This window comes from Artemia sp. Qi Xiang Cuo, chromosome 13 (assembly GCF_049724085.1).
Source record: "Artemia sp. Qi Xiang Cuo chromosome 13, ASM4972408v1, whole genome shotgun sequence".
Taxonomy (NCBI): domain Eukaryota; kingdom Metazoa; phylum Arthropoda; class Branchiopoda; order Anostraca; family Artemiidae; genus Artemia; species Artemia sp. Qi Xiang Cuo.
Window position 1 is genome coordinate 36,118,656 of NC_142806.1, and position 24,491 is coordinate 36,143,146.

Sequence of the window (24,491 nt, forward strand, 5' to 3'; positions counted from 1 at the left end):
GCTCAGAAAAGCCTGAAATAGCAAACTACTCATCCCAAACTATAGGTTTCAGACAACAAACCCCTATGAGGGACTATGAATCCTAGCTCTGAAAAGTCCAAAAAGCAAACTACAAATCCCAAATCATAGGTTTCAGTCAACACACACCAACAAAAGACTAAGAAATCTAACTTAGAAAAGCCCGAAATAGTAATTTACATATCCCAAATCATAAGTTTCAGACAACATTCGCCTAAGAAATACTATGAAACCTTAGCTCAGAAAGGCCTGAAATAGCAAATTAGACACCTCAAGTCATAAGTTTCAGACAACACACACCTATGAAATGCTAAGAAACCTTAGCTCAGAAAAGCCTGAAATAGCAAACTACTCATCCCAAACTATAGGTTTCAGACAACAAACACCTATTAGTGACTAAGAATCCTAGCTCTGAAAAGTCCAAAAAGCAAAACTAGAAATCTCAAATCATAGGTTTCAGACAACACACACAAACGAAAGACTAAGAAATCTAGCTTAGAAAAGCCCGAAACAGTAATTTAGATATCCCAAATCATAGGTTTCAGACAACACACACCAACGAAAGACTAAGAAATCCAGCTCTGAAAAGTCCAAAAGCAAACTACTCATCCCAACCTATAGGTTTCAGACAACAAACACCTATGAAAGGCTAAGAAATCTAGCTCAGAAAAGTCAAAAATAGTAATTTACATATCCCAAATTATAAGATTCTGACAACACACACCTATGAAAGGCTAAGAAACCTAGCTCAGAAAAGTCAAAAAAAGCAAACTACACATCCCAAACTATAGGTTTGAGACAACAAACACCTATGAGGGACTAAGAAATCTAGCTCAGAAAAGCCCGAAATAGTAATTTACATATCCCAAATCAGAATTTTCTGACAACATTCACCTAATATATACAAGTAAATCCTAGCTCATAAAAGTCTGAAACATCAAACTGCTCATCCCAATCTAGACGTTTCAGAAAACAAACACCTATGAGGGACTAAGAAATCTGGTTTAGAAAAGCCCGGAATAGTATTTTACATATCTCAAATCATAATTTTCTGACAATATTCACCTATGATATACTAGGAAAGCCTAGCTCATACAAGTCTGAAATAGCAAACTACTCATCCCAAACTAGAAGTTTCAGACAACAAACACCTATGAGAGACTAAGAATCCTAGCTCTGAAAAGTCCAAATAGCAAACTACACATCCCAAATCATAATTTTCTGACAACACACACCTATGAAAGGCTATGAAATCCAGCTCAGAAAAGTCAAAATAGCAAACCACCCATCCCAAATCATACGTTTCAGACAACACATCCCTATGAAAGACTAAGAAATCCAACTCAGAAAAGTAAAAAATAGCAACCCATACACCCCAAATCATAGGTTTCAGACAACATACATCAACGAAAGACGGAGCCTGGGGATGGCCTTTGGGGGTCTGGGGGGGCCGGATGGGAGCCCGGGGAACCTTTGGGGACCGGGGGGTTCCTTCTAGATTGGGGTATGGGGATTAGAGCCCTTTGGATCGGGGTAGGACGATTGGGGCCCTTTGGGGTTGGGGTAGAGGACCTCACGACACTGTTCAAATAGAACTTGTTTACTATAACGACCACACTCAAAACCTCTTCTAAAACCTTTTCTAAAATCATCTTTTAAAATGTCTCTAACTGTTTTGCCGAAATAATTCCCTAAAATGTCTAAAACCGTTTCACCCAAATAATCCCCTAAAAGTAATCTGAGCGTGTTCCTTTTGTTTTTGGCATCTCTGTGCATTCACATTTCAAATTTCTAGGAAACCCTTTCCTAAGTTAATCTCTTCATCTCATAAATTTTCCTAGCTACACTATTAAGGTTTCGTTAGAATATTAATTTATCTCTCCGACTTAAAGCTCAGTGAAGCCGTATTTAAAAATAGAATTTCTATCTCTTTAGCCTCCCGCATAATTCCAAGATAACAAGTGATGTCATTTCTAATTTCTGACAGTAAAGATCAATGAAGCCCTATTTAAAAATAGAATATTAATTTTTCTCTCTGACCTAAAGAACGTTTATCCCTCAGACCTAAGATTAAAGAAAGCCATAATGTTTCTTAATTCCCCCTTCGTTAATCAATATATTCCCCTAGCGAATATGTAAATCAATTTCTCAGGTTAGGTTAGCCTAAAGATCAAAGAAGCCATGTTTGTTTCTTAATTCCCCTTCGTGAATCAATAATTCCCCCGCCGATTATGTAAATCAATTTTTCATGTTAGGTTCGCCTAAAACCATAAAACAGGAACATTAATTGCTGTTGACATCCATAAGTGTGAGAAAGTTCCTGTTTTTTAATTCTTACTGAAAAAACCATAAAACAGACATGAATTGCTGTTGACATCGATCAAAGTGAGAAAATTTATGTTTTTTCATTCTCACTGACAACGAACCATAAAACAGGAACATGAATTGCTGTTGACATCCATAAATGTGAGAAAGTTCCTGTTTTTTCATTCTCACTGACAAAAACCATGAAAACAGACATGAATTGCTGTTGACATCCATGAAAAACATCAAATAAATTGACCAACACACATAACCATCCAAGAAAACATCCATCAAAGTGAGAAAATTCATGTTTTTTCAAGTGAGAAAATTCCTGTTTTTTCATTCTCACTGAGAAAACCATAAACCACGTGGTCATCGTGGGATCAATCGAGGCCTTTCTACTTCCATGATCTTTCTTCTTGCAAAAAAATAAAAATTCAACATTTTTTCAGATAGGCGCTTGAAGCCTCTACAGTAAGGTTCTCTGACACGCTGAATCTGATGGTGTGAATTTCATAAGGATTCTATAACTTTTAACGATTCCCCCTTTTTTCAAAAATCAGGCAAATTTTCTCAGGCTCGTGGCCTTTAATAGGTAAAACTAAACTTAATGAAGCTTGTAAGTTTGAAATCAACGTAATAACTCGATTGTTTTGATATATCTATGGGTATCAAAATTCTGTTTTTTAGAGTTTCTGTTACTACTGAGCCGGGTCACTCCTTACTTACAGTTTGTTACCATTAACTGTTTGATATCGGTTGTCACTTCTCACTCAATCGTGTATTTGGCTGAAGGGTTGTTAGGCGGTACAAAAGGCTTTGAAAGGGAAGCTGGTTTCACTCTGATTGGTTTTAAAACCTATAGAGGGCACTAAAAATTATAATTCAAGATTGATTGAACCTGCCCCGCAATTTCCTTAAAATAAAAAAGGGAGTCACACTTGGTCTTTGCTGTTGTATTGACTGTCGTTACATTTGTTCTGTTTAAGCACATGCTGTATAAAGTTTTAATTTTATTTGAAAATTTGCAATGGATAATCGTCAATTTTAAATAATGATAGTGATAGTAATAATCTATTTAGCCACCATCTACAAAAGATTATAGTGCTGCAAGAAAAATGAAAAAGGAAAAAGTCAAACATACCGATAAAAAAAAACACTTAGTTACTATCGGATAAAATGTCGACTATTCAGTATAGCTTTTATCACAGACTTCTCACAGATTTTCGATCTTTGACTGGGTTCTTGATTCTGAACCAGAACATAATTTGCACTTTACTGAAGACAAAATACATTTTAAGTGTCTTCATTTTTTACCTTTAATAAATCCAAACTTATTTAGACTTTAATAAATAAATATCAGTGTGTATACTAAAATATCAATCCACATTCCTTTGCTGTTTTATTCAGTTGTCTTGGTTATGACGTTGTTTTAGTTTGATTTTTTTTATATTATGAGAAATAGAAACAGTCAGTTTGAAATAAGGATTGTTTTCAGTAAAGTGCAAATAACGTTATAGTCTTCAGAAGGCATTGGGGAAGTCACCCCCACTCATCTTAGTTTTTTGCTGCGTTTGAGTGTGGCCCGGTTATTTATTGTAATTCTGTTCGTTTTCGGTTTAATTTATTTACTGATGGTGATTTTTGGTAGTTTTATGCTTGGAAAATTATTTGACTTTATTTCGGCTCATTTTTGTTTTAAAGGTTTTTTAAATACTTTTCTTTTTTTTAATTAATTCTCAAAGTAGCAAGGGCATTAAAAATGAAACCTGATTCATTGAATTAGTTAGGTGGAAACATAAACATCAATTTATGTCTTTAACTAACAACTCACCGCAGCACCAAGCCGCCTGAGATCAACACAGCTACGCATGCTCCTCCTCCACCCCAATCTATTCAAAGCGTCCCTTTTTACACCCACCCACGAAGTTCCCATTTCCTTTAAATCTTTCTCTATGACGTCCTCCCACCCCAAACGGGGCGACCTGCTTTCCGTTTAGCCCTAGACGGTTGGCTGAAAAGAACAATCTATCGGCAATCTGTCATCCCTCATCCGCACAACGTGCCCTAGCCACCTCAACCTTTCTTTCATTATAGCCCTAGAGAACGGTATTGAACCACATTTTTCGTATAGCCTATTGTTTGAAATACGGTCAGTCAGCCGGGTACCCAGAACATTCGTTAAGCAATTTCTCTGGAAAACATCTAGCAAATCTTCATCCGTTTTTCGGAGCGTCCATGCTTCAGAGCCATATTTGACCACTGTCATCACACCAGCTTCCAATACTTTAAGCTTGGTTCGCAGGCTTATCTTCCTATTCTTCAAAACTTTTTTTTAACTGTGAAAAAAAAACCCTGAACATTGAGTATTCTACTTTTAATATCTTCACTGCTCCAACCGTCTTTAGTAATAATACTACCGAGGTAATTGAGGCTGCCCACATGATCAATCTTTTGGTAACCCAATGTCACCTTTTCATCTTCACTTATTCCTAGCCTTAGTGACTTAGTCTTCCTAACATTAATTTTAAAACCAAATCTAGAACCCTGAACTCGCAAAACCTCTAAAACTTCATTCATTTTGCTCACAATTTCATCTAGGATGCTTAAATAATCAGTATAATCCAGGTACAGGAGACTTTTTCCTCCCGATTTGATTCAGTGGTCTCCCATTGCCTTTCCTGTGCTCCTTAAAACAAAGTCCATCAAAATAATCCATATAAAGGTGGATAGAACACAATCCTGCTTAACTCCTGATTTAATACAAAACCAGCTGCTAACCTCATTTCCTACCTTAACCGCAGCAGTGTTATTCTCGTACACTAATCACTTTAATATATTTGTCTCGTGTACCATACAAGGATAAAACCTTTACCAAAGCTCTTCTATCAACAGAATTGAATGTTCGTTCATAATCTATGAAACTGAAGACCAAATCCGTGTGAAAACACAGGCACTTCTCAATTATCAGCCTAAGAGTGAAAATTTGATCAACACATCCTCAACCTTTTCTAAAACCGCACTGTTCTTCTCTTAAAACTTTGTCTACGGCATCTCTCAGTCTAAAAAGTATAATATTACTAAGGAATTTACTACCTCCAGAGACCAGGCTAATGCTTTCCTTAGAAAAAGTCCTCCATGTGCAATTATGTAGTTTTACGCTTAGCGGGCGCTAAGTTTGAAACTAAGGAACGTGTGTGAAAAATCACAGGAAAATGAGTAAAAAAATTTATCGTCATGGAGCTCTATAAATTAACTTTCGTGACTGTTTTAGCAAAATTAATTAAAAAACGTTTTCCACAAAATAAGTTTTTCAAAGAAAAGTAAAGAACTCCATTAAACAAAAAAATGAGCCAAAATAAAATCAAATAATCTACCAATTGTGAAACTACCATAAATCAGCATAAATAAATAAATGAAACCCAAACGAACAGAAATTACAACAAATAACCGAGTCAAACTCAAAACGAGCAGAAATTAACGTAAGTTGGGCTCAAAACCCCCTGTGCCTTCCCAAGGCCAGAACAAAATTTGCACTTTACTGAAAAAATATAAATGTTTTTACTTTTATAACTTTAATAAATCAAATAATATTAACATTTTGATTACTAAATATTAGTATATGTATATTAGACTGACAAGACACATTCATTTGTAGTTTTTCAGCAAAGTGCAAATTTTGATCTGGCCTTGAGAAGGCATAAGGGTTTTGAGCCCAACTTATGTTAATTTCTGCTCGTTTTGAGTTTGACTCGGTTATTTATTGTAATTTCTGTTCGTTTTGGGTTTCATTAATTTATCGATGCTTATTTGTGGTAGTTTCACGCTTGGTAGATTTTTTATTTTATTTTTGCTCATTTTTTGTTTAATAGAGTTCTTTACTTTTCTTTGAAAAACTTATTTTGTGGAAAAAGTTTTTTTTAATTAATTTTGCTAAAACAGTCCCGAAAGTTAGTTGTCATCCTTAAAGACCTAATTTCCAAAATTTTCAACTACGTTAAACAAAATGGCTATCTAAAAATTTTGATTGGATGTGTTTGGGTAAAAGGTGGGCGTGAGAGGGGGGTCTATTAATCTCCACTGACTTTCGACTATTAAAAAGGGCAATTTCAATTTCCAAACAAATGAGCCCTTTTTGAAAGTTTTACAAAACTTTCTATATAAACCTTATATGCCGCCAGGGCACAACTTACAACCCTTGCACTGAGGCCTCTGAGGGGGTTATCATCCTAAAAGACCTAATTTCCAGAATTTTTAACTACGTTGAACAAAATGAATATCTCAGAATTTTGATTGAATGTGTATGGGAAAATGGTTGGCGTGAGAGGGGGGTTAGTTGCCTTTCAATTACTTTCGACTATTAAAAGGGCACTAGCCCTTTCAATTTTCAATTGAATGAGCAATTTTTGATGTTTTAACAACATCGCTTTCTATAAAAACCTCACATGCCCCCAGGGCCTAACTTACAACCCTTACCATGAGGGTTGGGGGGGGGGAATGGGTTGTCATCCTTAAAGACCTAAATTTCCAAAACTTTCAACAACTTTGAACAAAACGGCTATCTAAAAATGTTGATTGGATGTGTTTGGGAAAAAATGGGCTTAAGAGGGGGGCTAGTTGCCCTCAAATCACTTTCGACTATTAAGAAGGGCACTACCCCTTTGAATTTCGAATCGAATGAGCCATTTTTCAGGTTTCTATGGCAAAGATTTCAGTAAAACCTTATATGCCCCCAGGGCATAACTTATAACCCCTGTCCTGAAGACTGTGGGAGGAGTGTCCTGCTCAAAGGTATAATTTCCTGAACTTTAAGCTGCGTGGAACAAAATGGCTATCTGAAAATTTTGATTGGATATGTTTGGGGAAATGATGGGCGTGGAAGGGGTCTTAGTTGCCTTCCAATAACTTTCGACTATCAAAAAAGGAACTAGCCATTTCAATTTCCAATCGAATGAGCCCTTTTTAAGTTTCTACGACTACGTGTTCTATAAAAACCTTATATGCCCCCAGGGTATAACTTGCGACCCTTGCCCTGAGGGCTGTGGGGGAGTTTACTCGTCAAAAACATAATTTCTATCTGGAAATCAACAACGCTAAACAAAATGGCTATCTAAATATTTTGAATGGATGTGTTTGGGAAAATGCTGGGCGTGGAAGGGGTGTTAGTTGCCTTCCAATTACTTTCGACTATTAAAAAGGGCACTACCCATTTATGTTTCTAATCGAATGAGCCCCTTTTGAAGTTTCTATGACAAAGGGTTCTATAAAAACCTTATATGCCCCCAGGGCATAACTTACAACCCTTGCCCTGAGGGCTGTGAGAGGGTTGTCATCCTCAAAGACCTAATTTACAGAGCTTAAAACTACGTTGAATCAAATGGCCATCTCAAAATTTTGATTGGATGTGTTTGGGGAAAAGGTGGGCGTGAGAAGGCGGTTAATTGCCCTCCAATCACTTTGGACTATTAAAAAGGGCACTAGCCCTTTGAATTTCTAATCGAATGAGTCTTTTTGAAGTTTCTACGACAAAGCCTTCTATAAAAACCTTATATGCCCCCAGGGCATAACCTACAACCCTTACCTTGAAGGCTGTGGGGGAGTGTCCTCCTTAAAAACATAATTTCTATCTGGAAATCAACTACGCTGAACAAAATGGCTATCTCAAAATTTTGATTGAATGTGATTCCGGAAATGGTGGTCGTGGAAGGGGTGTTAGTTACCTTCCAATCACTTTCGACTATTAAAAAGGGCACAAGCCACTCCAATTTCCAATTGAATCAGCACCTTTCGAAGTTTCTACGACAACTTCCTCGATACGAAGTGCCCTGCTTTAAAGGAAAAAATTAATAAATAATACATTGTGCCAACATCGTCCTTATATGCCCCTAGGGCATAACTTAAAACCCTTGCCCTGAGAGCTGTGGCGGAGTGTCCTCCTTAAAAATATATTTTCTATCTGGAAATCAACTACGCTGAACAAAATGGCTATCTCCAAATTTTGATTGGATGTGTTTGGGGGAATGATGGCCTTGGGGGGGGGGGGGGTTTAGTTGCCCTCCAATCACTTTCAACCCTTAAAAAGGGCACTAGCCAATCCAATTTCCAATCGAATAAGCCCTTTTCGAAGTTTCTACGAAAACTTGCTCGATGCAAAGTGTTCGGGTATGGAAAAAAAAATAATACATTGTGCCAACATCGTTCTTTACTTAGGCAGCGCTATTGCGCGGCCTATGATACGAACACTGCCATAAATCTTAGCTTTGTATCGATTTTGATATTGTTAAAATTATACTAATTTAAAGCTGCAAATTATTATTTAATTGACTTAGCATATTTTTTACAGAGAATAATGAGGCTATCATATTCCTTTATATTTATTCCTTTAAAATACGAACACTGCCATAAATCTTAGCTTTGTGTCAATTTTGATATTGTTAAAATTATTCTAATTTAACGCTTCAAATTATTATTTACTTGACTTAGTATATTTTTTAGAGAGAATAATTAGGCTATCATATTCTTTTATATTTATTCCTTTAGTTAACTATCGACGTACCAATAGGACCTTTATTTTTCTTCTGAGTAAAAGATCATTAATTTTATTATTTCATTTTTACTTATTTCAACTAGCCTATATTTTTTCAATAGCCCTACTGAATATAACGGTTGCTGTATACGTCTGACACGGATAAAATGGATGTTACATCCCTATGATTAAGCTTGTTAACCATAAGAAGAAGAACAGTTTTCGCTTGTTTCCTTTTAGGATTGAGTGTGGCAATAAAGGCGAGAATTTACGGAAAAAATATATTTGTACAATAACCAAAAGAGAAAAAAAAATGTAGCCAGCAGGGAAATTTTTTTTATTTTGATGTTCTTGGTACTTTAAGTGAGTATTACTATGGGTTTGATGTATACTGAATAACTATGTAGTGTCTACTGAATAACTATGGTCGATGGAGTTTATTTGACTAGTTTTGTTGACACTTTTTTCTAATGGACAGAGTACCATTGCTCCTCTAAATGCTATCTGTTGAGACAAATTATAGTTATTCTTAATGTTTATAAAATCCTATTTTTAATGGCAAAAAATGTACATGAAATTAGTAAGAATTTTCTAGTGTGCTAACGTAACTAATCGATCTTTAATATTTCTAGGTTGGTTCTTATTCTTTCGAGGCAAGATACAGAACATTTGACGTGGAAACTGAGTAAGTAGACTTCTTATCAAAATATTTAGCTTTTATCCAACGAGATGTAGACCATTCGTGCATGTTGTTTAAAGCTTTCAGAGGCAATTGAATGGAATGTTTATTTTTCCTCCACGCTATAGTACTGACTCCATTTCTCAGAATGACGATGAAAAGAGACAATTATCCAGAGTATATTCTTTAATAGGTTTAAGTTGGAAAAAAATCTTGGTTACTACGCAAATAAAGAGTGAGGATAAAGGTTGTGCGCAAGAGGATAAGAGTATTATTCAGTGCTGACAAGGGATTCAATTTTGTTTGAATTTTCATAGCAGTTCAAAATTTTCATTCCTTACAATTTCTGATCCTGAATATTTGCAAATTTTGTTCTGCCTAACAGGATTATCTTATCACTTTTTGAATTAACGTGTGCTGATCACTTTCGTTTAGGATCCCTGCACTAGCTCAGATCACTCCTTCGATTTACCACCACATGGACGCACTTTAGTTTATTTTTGGCTAGCAGAGGAAGAAGCGATGAAAGCATTTTTTAGCTAGAGATGAATAAAATATACTCCTCAGAGATTTAATTTTTATACTCCTAGAAGCAATGACTCGCCTTTTGAACACAAAACTTACATAATCACTGACAGTTTAGTCCAATTTGTAAAATTCTTGAAATTTGACAGTTTCGTTGTAGATTTTTTCAAGCTTAGTTCCTTAACACTATTTGTAAAAATTTGCTTGATGTGTCTAGAATTTATATATATACAGTGAGGTATTGCCCTCAGTTTTCTTGTGAATAGCTTGAGCATTAAATGAACAGCAGCTTTGGTTAAAATCAAATATTATTCGTTCAATATTTTCCTAATATGCCAGTACTTAGAGCTTCCATACCACACCAGCAGCCCTAGAGTTGTGGTAGACCAAGCCGCATTAAACCCCATTAGTACTAAATTAAGTGTAAATCTAAGGTCATTAAAAAAATATATGTACTTAGTTTGTTTAAATTGTGACAGTCATACTGATACTGCATTCCCAACCAAAAGGGTCGGATATGAAATATTAGTAGTGTTTACCAAGGGGAGTAGACGATACGAGACCCTTTAGAGGCATTCAACAACAACCCCATCAGGGTCACACTGTTGACCAATAGGGGGTCAAAGACGAAGCATACCAAGTGTGGTCAAACGTGAAGCATATATACAGGACAAGAAAGATGGTTAAAGAAGGAGTGTAGAAACTGTTAATTAAAGGCAATGATTGTGAGTCAAAAGAGGTACAGTATCCTTATGATCAGGTAGTACGAGTTAGACGGGTAAGGACACAAGGACCTCAATTTGTGCACTGTTCACCAAATCGGTTTAGATACGGAGCATACCCGTTGTTGACTAAAAGGGACCGAAAGCGAATAGTATCCATTGTTTACCAAATGGGGTTAGAGAATGAGCAAGGATATTTTTTGCAAAAGAGGGTTGGATCTAAGTTGTGCGTACTGCTGATTAAAATGATCCTGAAACAGGTCATACTCACTTCTCAACAAAAGGGACCGAAGTCAAGTCACATGTATTATTGATCCAAGGGTTCTGGAGTCATTGTGAGTAAAAAAGAAGTTGCCAAATGCCTATGTTTGTGAATTTGAAGGTGGGAGCTGGACGGATCACGTACCCAAGGATTTCACTTTGTAGTGGCGTATCTCGGGAGGAAACGAGCACATTTTCTCTCAAATGCCACATTTCTTCACCCGTGAAAAATCCCCCGTGGGGAATTCCCTCAAAAATTTCTCTCCCCCCTAACAACACCACCTGGAAAATCCTCCCCCATGTAAAATTAAGCAGCCAAAAGAAAATTAAGACTAGCAGAATAAAGAAAAAGGGGACTCTGAAAATTTTTACCTATATTCTGCTAACGCTATTTATCAAAATACTATAAATCTCTGTATAAAAATCATATACAGTAAGATCACGGCTCATTGATGTTTGGCTACTACAAGCTTGGCACGTATAAAAGCCCCGTCTGTATATTCGTTCTATCTGCCACCAGTGGTTAGTAGTATGCTAAGTATGTATTCTAGGAGTTTAAGTTTCCTCCTATGCTATTTCAAGGGTTCCTGTTCCTTCTCATATCATTATAAGGGTTTATCTTTCTTCCTATGCTATTCTAAGGGTTTATGTCCCTTCCTATACCATTCTAGGGGCGTATGTTCCCTCCCGTGCTATTCTAGGAGTTTATATTCCCTCCCATGCTATTCTAGGAGCTTCTGTTCCCTCCCATGCTATTCTACGAGACGCATAGGAATTACCATGCTATTTGCTTGATGCCCTAGGAATTCCCATACTATTTGCTTGCCTTATGTTCCTTGGTACCTTTCCAGAGCATGTACTTATGGATTTGTTTGCCTTATGTTCCTTGGCGTCTTTCCAGAGCATGTACCTGTGGATTTGGGTGGATTAAGTTCCTTCCTATGCTATTCCAGGAACTTATGTTCCTTCCTAGGCTATTCTAAGGGCTTATGTTCCTTCCTATGCTATTCTAAGGGCTTATGTTCCCTCCCATGCTATTCTATAGTGCTATGTTCCTTCCTATGCTATTATAAGGGCTTATGTTCCTTTCTATGCTATTATAAGGGCTTATGTTCCTTCCCATGCTATTCTAGCACGCTATGTTCCTTCCCATGCTATTCCACGACGCTATGTTCCTTCCCATGCTATTCCACGACGCTATGTTTCTCCCCATGCTATTCTACGAGACGCATAGGAATTACCATGCTATTTGCACAGACATATAGAAAATACTTCTACGAGACGCATAGGAATTACCATGGTATTTTCTTGATGCCCTAGGAATTTCCATACTATTTGCTTGCCTTATGTTCCTTGGTACCTTTCCAGAGCATGTACTTATGGATTTGCTTGCCTTATGTTCCTTGGCACCTTTCCAGAGCATGTACTTATGGATTTGCATACTTTTATGTTCCTTCCTGTGCTATTTGGGTACCTTACGTTCCTTGGCACCTTTCCAGAGAATTTACTTATGGATTCTAGCAGACTATGTTCCTTCCTGTGCTATTTGGGGAGATTACGTTCCTTGCACCTTTCCAGAGCATATACTCTGGAAAGGTATGTTCTTGCCTTATGTTCCTTATTATGCCTTATGTTCCTTGGTACCTTTCCAGAGCATGTACTTATGGATTTGCTTGCCTTATGTTCCTTGGCACCTTTCCAGAGCATGTACTTATGGATTTGCATACTTTATGTTCCTTCCTGTGCTATTTGGGTACTTTACGTTCCTTGGCACCTTTCCAGAGAATTTACTTATGGATTCTAGCAGACTATGTTCCTTCCTGTGCTATTTGGGAAGATTACGTTCCTTGCACCTTTCCAGAGCATATACTTATGGTATCTAGCAGACTATGTTCCTTCCCATACTATTTGCTTGCCTTATGTTCCTTGGTACCTTTCCAGAGCATTTACCTATGGATTTGGATGGATTATGTTCCTTCCTATGCTATTTGCTTGCCTTATGTTCCTTGGCACCTTTTCAGAGCATGTACTTATTGATACCTTTCCAAGCAACTTGATTAAACACGCTTTTACAATCGGAATTGTTTGATTGACATTTGCAAAAAGAGACAAGGAATTCGCAAATTGGACTCTATGAACGATATTAATTAATGTTTGAATAATAGGAGTGTGATTGATTCTAATTAGTGATTGGATAATTTTTTAACAAGAAATCTCTGAATAAAATATTTTTGGAGGGATGGGAGCGAGGTGTCTTAGAGTACTTATAATGGTGTTATTTGTGGAGATTACGTTCCTTGGCACCTTTTCAGAACATGTACTTATGGATACCTTTCCAAGCAACGTGATTAAACACGCTTTTACAATCGGAATTGTTTGATTGACATTTGCAAAAAAGGATAAGGAATTCGCAAATTGGACTCTATGAACGATATTAATTAATGTTTGAATAATAGGAGTGTGATTGATTCTAATTAGTGATTGGATAATTTTTTAACAAGAAATCTCTGAATAAAATATTTTTGGAGGGATGGGAGCGAAGTGTCTTAGAGTACTTATAATGGTGTTATTTGGGGAGATTAAGTTCCTTGGCACCTTTCCAGAGCATGTACTTATGGATTCTAGCCGACTATGTTCCTTCCTCTGCTATTTGGGGAGATTACGTTCCTTGACACCTTTTCAGGGCATGTACTTCTGGATTTGGGTGGATTATGGCGTCTTTCCAGAGCATGTACCTATGGATTTGGATGGATTATGTTCCTTCCTATGCTATTCGTTTATGAGTGCTGGCGTATCTGATGAAATAATTTAGGTCGTATTATGAATTTAATTTTTTTTTTAATGCAGAAGTTTTTCAGTAAGGACACTCGATATCCTAAAAGTGTTTGATTCAAACCTTTACCTTGAGTATCGATTTTGTTAGCAGAATTTCAAAAGGATCGTTTATGAGTGCTGGCGTATCTGATGAAATAATTTAGGTCGTATGATAAATTTAATTTATTTTTTTAATGCAGAAGTTTTTCAGTAAGGACACTTGAAATCTTAAAAGTGTCTGATTCAAACTTTTACCTTGAACATCGATGTTGTTAGCAGAATTTCAAAAGGATCGTTTATGAGTGCTGGCGTATCTGATGAAATAACTTAGGTCGTATGATAAATTTAATTTATTTTTTTTAATGCAGTAGTTTTTCAGTAAGGACAGTCGATATCCTAAAATTTTTTGATTCAAACTTTTACCTGGAGCATCAATGTTCACACACACACACAGAGACGACACACACACACAGAGATGACACACACACAGAGACGAAACACACATAGTAACGAAGCACGCATAAATACGACACACACACAGACATAAGCCAAACACAGACAGACAGCACACAAAAAAAACGACGACACACGCCCAGAGACGACACACACACAGAGACGACACGCACTGAGAGAGAAGACACACGCACAGAGACGACAAACACACACAGAGACAACACAAACACAGACGACACACACATAGAGACGAAAAACACACAGAGACTACTAACACACAGAGACGACAGACAGACACACTCTGAGAGACGACAAATGCACAGAGGCGACACACACATACAGAGACGACTCACACACAGAGACGAGGCACACAGACAGGTGACAAACACACAGCGACCAAACACACAGAGCGATGACAAACACACATAGCAACGACACACACACAGAGACGACACACACACACACACATACAGAGAGAAGACACACGCACAGAGACGACACACACACAGAGATGACACACAAACAGAGACGACACACACACACACAGACAACACAAACAGAGATGAAACACACACTCACAGACGACACACACACAGAGATAACACACACATAGAGAGTTGGGACACACACACAGAAACGACAAACACACATAGAGACGACACACACAAAGAGACGACACACACACAGATACGACACAGACATAGAGATGATACACGCACAGAGACGACACAAACACAAAGACAACCAGCACAGAGACAACACGCACACAGAGACAACACACACACAGACGACACACACACAGAGACGACACACACATAGCGACGACACACGCACAGAGACGACACACACACAGAGACGACAACACACAGAGAGAAAACAAACGCACAGAGACGACACACACACACACACAGACATGACATACACATAAAGACGAAACACACATAGAGACGACACACGCACAGAGACGATACACACACACAGAGACAACACACACACAGAGACGACACACACATAGAGACGACAAACGCACAGAGACGACACCCACACACACAGAGAAGACACACACAGAGACGACACACACACAGAGACGACACACACACACATAGAGACGACACACGCACAGAGACGACACACACACAGAGAGACGACACACACACAGAGATGACACACACACAGAGACGACACACACAAACAGAGGACTCACACACAGAGAGGACAAACACACAGAAACGGCACACACACACACAGAGACAACACACAAACAAAGACGACACACACATAGCGACGACACACTCACAGAGACGACACGCACACACACACAGACGACACACACACAGAGAGAGAAGACAAACGCACAGAGACGACATACACACACAGAGACCACTCACACACAGAGACCACACACACACACATAGCGACGACACACGCACAGAGAAGACACACACAGAGACGACGCACACACACATAGAGACGACACACACACAGAGATGACACACACACAGAGACGACAGACACAAGGAGAGGACTCACACACAGAGAGGATAAACACACAGAAACGGCAGACACACACACAGAGATGACGAAACACACAGACACAGACAAGACACACGCACAGACACGACACACACACACAGAGACAATACACACACAGATAAGACAAACACACATATCGACGACAAACGCACACAGACGACACAAACACAGAGACAACTCACTCAAACAGAGAACACACACGAATAGAGACAACACACAAACACAGACGACACACACAGAGAGATGACACACACAGAGACGAAACACCCATAGAGACGACACACGCACAGAAACGATACACACAAAGAGACAACACACACAGAGAGACGAGACACACACACAGAGACGACAAACACACACACATCCAAAACACACATAAAGACGAGACGCGCATAGAGACAACATACACACACACACAGACGACACACACACAGAGACGACACACACAGAGACACACAAAACAAACACACAGACGACACGCACAAAGTGACGACTTACACACAGAGACGACAAGCACACACAGACTACAAACAAACAGAGACGACACACAGAAAGAGACGACACACACACAGAGAGACGACAAACACAGACACAACACACACATAGAGATGACACACACACAGATACGAAACACACAAAGAAACGACACACACACAGAGACGACAAATACACAGAGTCGACTCACACACAGAGAGGACAAACACACAGAGACGACAGACACAAAGAGACGACTCACACAGAGAGGACAAACACACAGAAATGAGATACACACACAAACACGACAAACACATAGAGACAACACAGACACAGAGACTACAGACACACAAAGAGGAAACACACACAGAGACGAAATATACACAGAGGCGACACACACACACAGAGACGACAAACATACAGAGAAGACACAAAAATAGAGACGATACACCCACAGAGACGACACACACACAGATACCAAACACACATAGAGACGACGCATACACAGAGGCGACACACACACACAGAGACGACAAAAATACAGAGAAGACACAAAAACAGAGACGACACACACAAAGAGATGACGCACACACAGATACGAAACACTCATAGGGACGAAACACAGACATAGATAAAGCACAAAGATAGAGACGACACCCACACAGAGACGACACACACACACAGACGACACACACAAAGTTTGTGGCACTTAGAGTAGCGCGCCACTCTAAGTGAACCTAGGTCAACCCAACTTTTTGGATATCTCTCTTACTATGACTCTGTTTGTGTGTCGTGTCTGTGCGTGTGTCGATTCAAGGTGGGTGTCACATCTTTGGGTGTTTCGTCTCTTATTTTGTTTCATCTTTGTCCATGTGTCATGTTTGTGTGCGTTTGTGTCACCTATGTGCATCTGGCGTGTCTGTGTGTGTTTTGTCTCCGTCTTCTTGCGTAGTCTCTGTGTCTGTGTCTTATATATGTGTGTGTCGTTTGTGTTTGTGTGCGTTGCGTTACCCTATGTGTTTCATATCGGTGTGTGAATGATCTCTTTTTATGTGAAGTCTCTGTGGGTTTGTTCTCTCTGTGTGTGAGTCGGCTCTGTTTGTGTGTCGTCTCTGTGCGTGTGTCGTCTATTTGTGTATGTTGTCTCTTTGTGTGTCGTGTCTTTGTGTGTGTGTTGTCTCTGTGTGTTTGTCGTCTCTGTGTGTGTGTGTGTGTGTGTTGTCCCTCTATGTATTTCGTCTCTGTGTGTTTGTCGTCTCTGTGTGTGTATCGTCTCTATGTGTAAGTCGTCACTTTGTGTGTTTCGTCTCTGTGTGTGTGTGTCGTCTCTGTGTGGGTGTCGTCTCTGTGTGTGTGCTGTCTCTATGTGTGTGTGTCGTCTCTATGTGTTTTTCGTATCTGTGTGTGTGTCGTCTCTGTGGGTGTTACGTCTCTGTTTTTGTGTCTTCTCTGTATGTTTGTCGTCTCTGTGTGTGTGTGTCGCCTCTGTGTATGCGTCGTCTCTATTTGTGTTTCGTATCTGTGTGTGTGTCGTCTCTGTGGGTGTGTCGTCTCTTGTATTTGTGTCTTCTCTGTATCGTTGTCGTCTCTGTGGGTGTGTCGTCTCTGTGTGTGCCTCTTCTCTGTGTGTGTTTCGACTTTGTGTGTGTGTCGTCTCTGTGTCTGTGTTGTCTCTATGTATGTGTAGTGTCTGTGTGTGTGTGTGACGTTTGTATGTGTTTGTACTCTCTGTGTGTGAGTAGTTTCTTTGTTTCTGTCGTCTCTGTGAGTTTGTGCTCTCTCTGTGTGTGTCGACTCTGTGTGTGTGTCGACTCTGTGAGTGGGTCGTCTCTTTGTGTGTTCCGTATCTCTGTGTTTTGTCTCTTTGTGTGTGTTGTCTATGTGTGTTTGTCTTTTCTGTGTGTGTGTGTCGTCTCTCTATGTGTGTAGTCTCTGTGTGTGTGTAGTCTCTGTGTGTGTGTCGTCTCTATGTGTCAGTCGTCTCTTTGTGTGTGTCGTCTCTTTGTGTGTGTCGTCTCTGTGTGTGTGTCGTCTCTGTGTGTGTGTGTCGTCTCTGTGTGGGTGTTGTCTCTCTGTTTGTGTCGTCTCTGTGAGTTTGTCGTCTCTATGTGTGTTTTGTCTCTGTGTGTGTGTGTCGTCTCTTTGTGTGTGTCTCGTCTCTCTGTGTGTGTTGTCTCTTTGTGTGTTTCTTCTCTGTGAGTGTGTCGTCTCTCTGGGTGTTTCGTCTCTGTGTGTGTATCATCTCTGTGTGTATGTCGTCTCTGTGTGTGTGTCGTCTCTCTGCGTGTGTCTTCTCTCTGTGTGTGCGTCGTCTCTGTGTGTTTGTCGTCTCTGTGCGTGTGTCGTCGCTCTCTGTGTGTGTCGTCTCTGTGTGTGTGTTGTCTCTGTGTGTGTGTCCTCTCTGTGCGTGTGTCTTGTCTCTTTGTGTGTTTGTGTGTGTCATATCTGTGTGTGTGTGCCGTTTCTGTGTGTTTGTCCTCTCGGTGTGTGAGTCCTCTCTTTGTGTCTCTCGTCTCTGTGTGTGTGTCATCTCTGTGTGTGTGCCGTCTCTGTGTGTGTGTGTCGTCTCTGTGCGTGTGTCGTCACTATGTGTGTGTGTCGTCTCTGTGTGTGTCGTCTGTGCGTGTGTCGTTGCTATGTGTGTGTGTGTCGTCTCTGTGCGTGTGTTGTCTTTGTGTGTGTGTATCGTCTCTGTGCGCGTGTCTTTTCTGTGTGTGTGTGTCGTCTCTGTGTGTGTGTGCGTGTCGTCTCTCTGCGTGTGTCGTCGCTATGTTTGTGTCATCTCTGTATGTGTGTTGTCTCTTTGTGTATGTGTGCCGTTTCTGTGTGTTTGTCCTCTCTGTGTGTGAGTCCTCTCTTTGTGTCTGTCGTCTCTGTGTGTGTTTCATCTCTGTGTGTGTGTCGTCTGTGTGTGTGTGTGTCGTCTCTGTGCGGGTGTCTTGTCTCTGTGTGTGCGTCGTCTCTGTGTGTGTGTCGTCTCTGTGCGTGTGTCATCGCTATGTGTGTGTGTGTGTCGTCTCTGTGTGTTGTCTCTGTGTGTGTGTGTCGTCTCTGTGCGTGTTTCTTCTCTCTGTGTGTGTGTGTCGTCTCTGTGTGTGTGTGCGTGTCGTCTCTGTGCGTGTTTCGTTGCTATGTATGTGTCGTCTTTGTGTGTGTGTTTTCTCTGTGTGTGTATCGTCTCTGTGCGTGTGTCGTCTTTATGTGTGTTTCTTCTCTGTGTGTATGTCATCTCTGTGTGTGTGTGTCGTCTCTCTGTGTGTGTGTGTTGTCTCTGTGCGTGTGTCTTCTCTCTGTGTGTTGTCGTCTCTGTGTGTGTTGACTCTGTGCGTGTGTCGTCGCTATGTTTGTGTCGTCTCTGTGTGTGTGTTGTCTCTGTGTGCGTGTTGTCTCTGTGCTTGGTGTCTGTGTGTGTGTTTCGTCTCTGTGAGTGTATCTTCTCTTCGTATTTTTAGTATCTGTGCGTGTTTCATCTCTTTGTGTGTGTCGTCTCTATGTGTGTTTGTCGTTTCTGTGTGTGTCCCGTCTCTCTGTGTGTGTTGTCTCTGTGTGTGTATCGTATCTGTGTGTGTGTCATCTCTTTGTGTGTGTCGTCTCTTTGTGTGTGTGTCGTCTCTGTGTGTGTGTCTTCTCTGTGTGTGTGTCGTCTCTGTGCGTGTGTCTTTTCTCTGTGTGTGTGTGTCGTCTGTGTGTGTGTGTCGTCGCTATGTGTGTGTGTCGTCGCTATTTGTGTGTCGTCTCTGTGTGTGTGTTGTCTCTGTGTGTGTGTCGTCTGTGTGTGTGTGTCTTTTCTGTGCATGTGTCTTCTCTCTGTGTGTGTGTGTGTTTGTCGTCTCTGTGTGTTTGTCGTCTCTGTGCGTGTGTCGTCGCTATGTGTGTGTCGTCTGTGTGTGTGTGTGTGTTGTCTCTGTGTGTGTGTTTCGTCTCTGTGCGTGTGTCTTCTCTCTTTGTGTTTGTTGTCTGTGTGTGTGTGTCGTTTCTGTGTGTGTGTCGTCGCTATGTGTATGTGTCGTCTCTGTGTGTGTGTTGTCTGTCTGTGTGTGTATCGTCTCTATGCGTTTGTCGTCTATATGTGTGTTTCTTCTGTGTGTGTGTTTCATCTCTGTGAGTGTGTCGTCTCTGTGTGTGTATGTGAGCATCGATGCTCAAGGTAAAAGTTTGAATCAAACACTTTTAGGATATCGAGTGTCCTTACTGAAAAACTACTGCATTAAAAAAAATAAATTAAATTTATCATACGACCTAAATTATTTCATCAGATACGCCAGCACTCATAAACGATCCTTTTGAAATTATGTTAACAACATCGATGTTCAAGGTAAAAGTTTGAATCAAACACTTTTAGGATATCGAGTGTCCTTACTGAAGAACTTCTGCACTAAAAAAAATAAATTAAATTTATCATACGACCTAAATTATTTCATCACATACGCCAGCACTCATAAACGATCCTTTTGAAATTCTGCTAACAACATCGATGCTCAAGGTAAAAGTTTGAATCAAACACTTTTAGGATATCGAGTGTCCTTACTGAAAAACTACTGCATTAAAAAAAAATAAATTAAATTTATCATACGACCTAAATTATTTCATCAGATACGCCAGCACTCATAAACGATCCTTTTGAAATTCTGCTAATAACATCGATGCTTAACGTAAAAGTTTGAATCAAGTACTCTAAGACACCCCGCTCCCATCCGTCCTTTTTTTAGAGCTATGATCGCAATGAATGGTACCTGTTATCACACAAAAATGCAAATTGCCAAAAAAAAAAAAAAAAAAAAAATAGCGCACGCCATGCTGAATTTGCTTTCAAAAACCCATCTGGTTGAAAACATGTTTGTTATCGTTAACCATTTCCAAAGATTGATATTGTTCCAATCAGAAAAACGTCAATTGCCAAGAAAAAAAAATAACACACGCCATGCTGAATGTGACAATTGTTCCAAATTTAAAAAAATATCTTGCTTTTTGCAATGTTTAGGAACCGGAGGGGAATCCCCGCTCGTTTGGAAAGGTACCAATGAAAGGCAAGCAAAACGTGTTTAATCACGTGTAGAGGTCCCATAGAATAACATAGGAAGGAACCTAAGTCCTTAGAATAGCATAGGAAGGAACATAAACCCTTAGAATAGGATAGGAAGGAACATAATCCATCCAAATCCATAGGTCCATGCTCTGGAAAGACGCCATAATCCACCCAAATCCATAAGTGCATGCCCTGAAATGATGTCAAGGAACGTAGTCTCCCCAAATAGCCCAGGAAGGAACATTGTCGGCTAGAATTCATTAGTACATACTCTGGAAAGGTGCCAAGGACCGTAATCTCTCCAAATAACACCATTATAAGTACTCTAAGACACCTCGCTCCCATCCCTCCCAAAATATTTTATTCAGAGATTTCTTGTTAAAAAATTATCCAATCACTAATTAGAATCAATCACACTCCTACTATTCAAACATTAATTAATATCATTCATAGAGTCCAATTTGTGAATTTCTTATCCCTTTTTGCAAATGTCGATCAAACAATTCCGATTGTAAAAGCGTGTTTAATCACGTTGCTTGGAAAAATATCCATAAGTACATGCTCTGAAAAGGTGCCAAGGGACGTAATCTCCCCAAATAACACCATTATAAGTACTCTAAGACACCTCGCTCCCATCCCTCTAAAAATATTTTATTCAGAGATTTCTTGTTAAAAAATTATCCAATCACTAATTAGAATCAATCACACTCCTATTATTCAAACATTAATTAATATCGTTCATAGATTCCAATTTGCGAATTCCTTATTCCTTTTTGCAAATGCCAATCAAACAATTCCGATTGTAAAAGCGTGTTTAATCAAGTTGCTTGGAAAGGTATCCATAAGTACATGCTCTGAAAAGGTGCCAAGGAACATAAGGCAAGCAAATAGCATAGGAAGGAACATAATCCATCCAAATCCATAGGTAAATGCTCTGGAAAGGTACCAAGGAACATAAGGCAAAAAATAGTATGGGAAGGAATATAGTCGGCTAGAATCCATAAGTACATGCTCTGGAAAGTTTCCAAGGAACGTAATCTCCCCAAATAGCACAGGAAGGAACATAGTCTGCTAGAATCCATAAGTACATTCTCTGGAAAAGTGCCAAGGAACGTAAAGTACCCAAATAGCACAGGAAGGAACATAAAGTATGCAAATCCATAAGTACATGCTCTGGAAAGGTGCCAAGGAACATAAGGCAAGCAAATAGTATGGGAATTCCTAGGGCATCAAGCAAATAGCATGGTAATTCCTATGTGTCTCGTAGAAGTAGTTCCAATACGTCTGTGCAAATAGCATGGTAATTCCTATGCGTCTCGTAGAATAGCATGGGGAGAAACATAGCGTCGTGGAATAGCATGGGAAGGAACATAGCGTCGTGGAATAGCATGGGAAGGAACATAGCGTGCTAGAATAGCATGGGAAGGAACATAAGCCCTTATAATAGCATAGAAAGGAACATAAGCCCTTATAATAGCATAGGAAGGAACATTGCGCTATAGAATAGCATGGGAGGGAACATAAGCCCTTATAATAGCATAGAAAGGAACATAAGCCCTTATAATAGAATGGGAGGGAACATAAACCCTTAGAATAGCATAGGAAGGATCATAATCCACCCAAATCCATAGGTACATCCTCTGGAAAGACGCCAAGGAACATAAGGCAAGCAAATCCATAAGTAGATGCTCTGGAAAGGTACCAAGGAACATGAGGCAAGCAAATAGTATGGGAATTCTTAGGGCCTCAAGCAAATAGCATGGTAATTCCTATGCGTCTCGTGGAATAGCATGGGAGGGAACAAAAGTCCTTATAATAGCATGGGAGGGAACAGAAACTACTAGAATATAATAGGAAGGAACATAAACTCCTAAAATGGCATAGGAGGGAATATAAGCTCCTAGATCATCATAGGAAGGGACATAAAATCCTAAAAGAGAATAGGAAGGAACATAAACTCCTAGAATAGCATAGGAAGGAACATAAGCTCCTAGAATAGCATAAGAAGGAACATAAGCTCCTAGACTCCATACTTAGCATACTACTGTGGTTCAGTGTATATTACCCTGGAACACGTATTTTTGCAGAAACTTTCTCAAAATGCCTTTGAAATCAACTCGAGACTTCGAAACCTACTTGTAGTTTCTAAAACATCTAATAATAACATTGCACTACTAATTACCGATTTTTATATGTGTATTGGAATAAAATAATTTAAAATTAGATTCTATGAAATTTAGTGTTACAAAGGTTTAGTCTTCGCGTTCAAGAGAAATCTGACTTGTCTACATGTGAAAAAATCTGATGTCGCGTATATTTGTAAGTTCTCCGGAGAACTTGCATCTCGGTCCGCCTTGTATAATGGTTGAGATTGAATATGATCTTACTGTATATTATTTATATACAGTGCTATAAATATATGAAAATATATAAGCCAGTTTGTTTGAAACAGTTTTTGGAAAACGTGCTGTATAAACCGCGAAACAGTAGCTTTTGCTCGTTCTAAAGTTCAACTTTGCTCACTACTTTCATCAGAAGATTTTAATAAAAAAAAAATTCCGTAGGCTACGTGTTTTAGGTTTTTTGTATTGATAATAAGCCATAAAAATATAATTTCTACCTTAGGTAAAGAAAATAATGAAGTTAACGTGAGTTTTTGCTACAATAGGACTTTAACTGTTGGTTATCTTAGATTAGACAGATAGATATTTTTTTTACCCTAGCAAAACCCAACTTCGTTGAGTGTCTGTTTCGAAAAAGCCTGAGGATTCGATACTCCGACAGTGTATTTGAAAAATCCTGAGGGTTCAATACTCCGACAGTGTTTATGAAAAATCCTGAGGATTTGATACTCCGACAGAATCTTAAACACTGATGTGTGTCACCGCTGCTGTAACATCCAGCCCATACCCACGATCATCTAACAGAGAAGACTGTGTTGGGAAGGCCATGTCCTGAGAAGACCCAATGACCGCGTCAGCAAGCAAGTGCTTCTTGCTGCTCCTCCGTCAGATTGGCCCGGACGCCCGGGCGGTCAATTGAAAAATTGGTGGGCAACTTTTAAAGACAACCTCGTTAGGATTGGGGGATTTTGGAAGCTTGGCAGAAAGTGGGAGAGCTGCTGGCTTTGGTTTGCTGAAGAGCCGGTACGAGATC

The 24,491-nt window shown here is 39.4% G+C and overlaps 1 protein-coding gene across 1 annotated transcript in view; it reads left to right on the forward strand.

Moving 5' to 3' along the window:
- The window catches only part of LOC148945236 (A-type potassium channel modulatory protein DPP6-like), a 420,942-nt gene that overhangs the window by 236,515 nt on the left and 159,936 nt on the right, over positions 1-24,491 (forward strand). The window contains exons 5-6 of the mRNA XM_089098982.1: positions 3,733-3,757; positions 9,481-9,533. Coding sequence (XP_088955108.1) covers positions 3,733-3,757; positions 9,481-9,533 — 78 coding nt within the window. The remainder of the gene's footprint in view (positions 1-3,732; positions 3,758-9,480; positions 9,534-24,491) is intronic.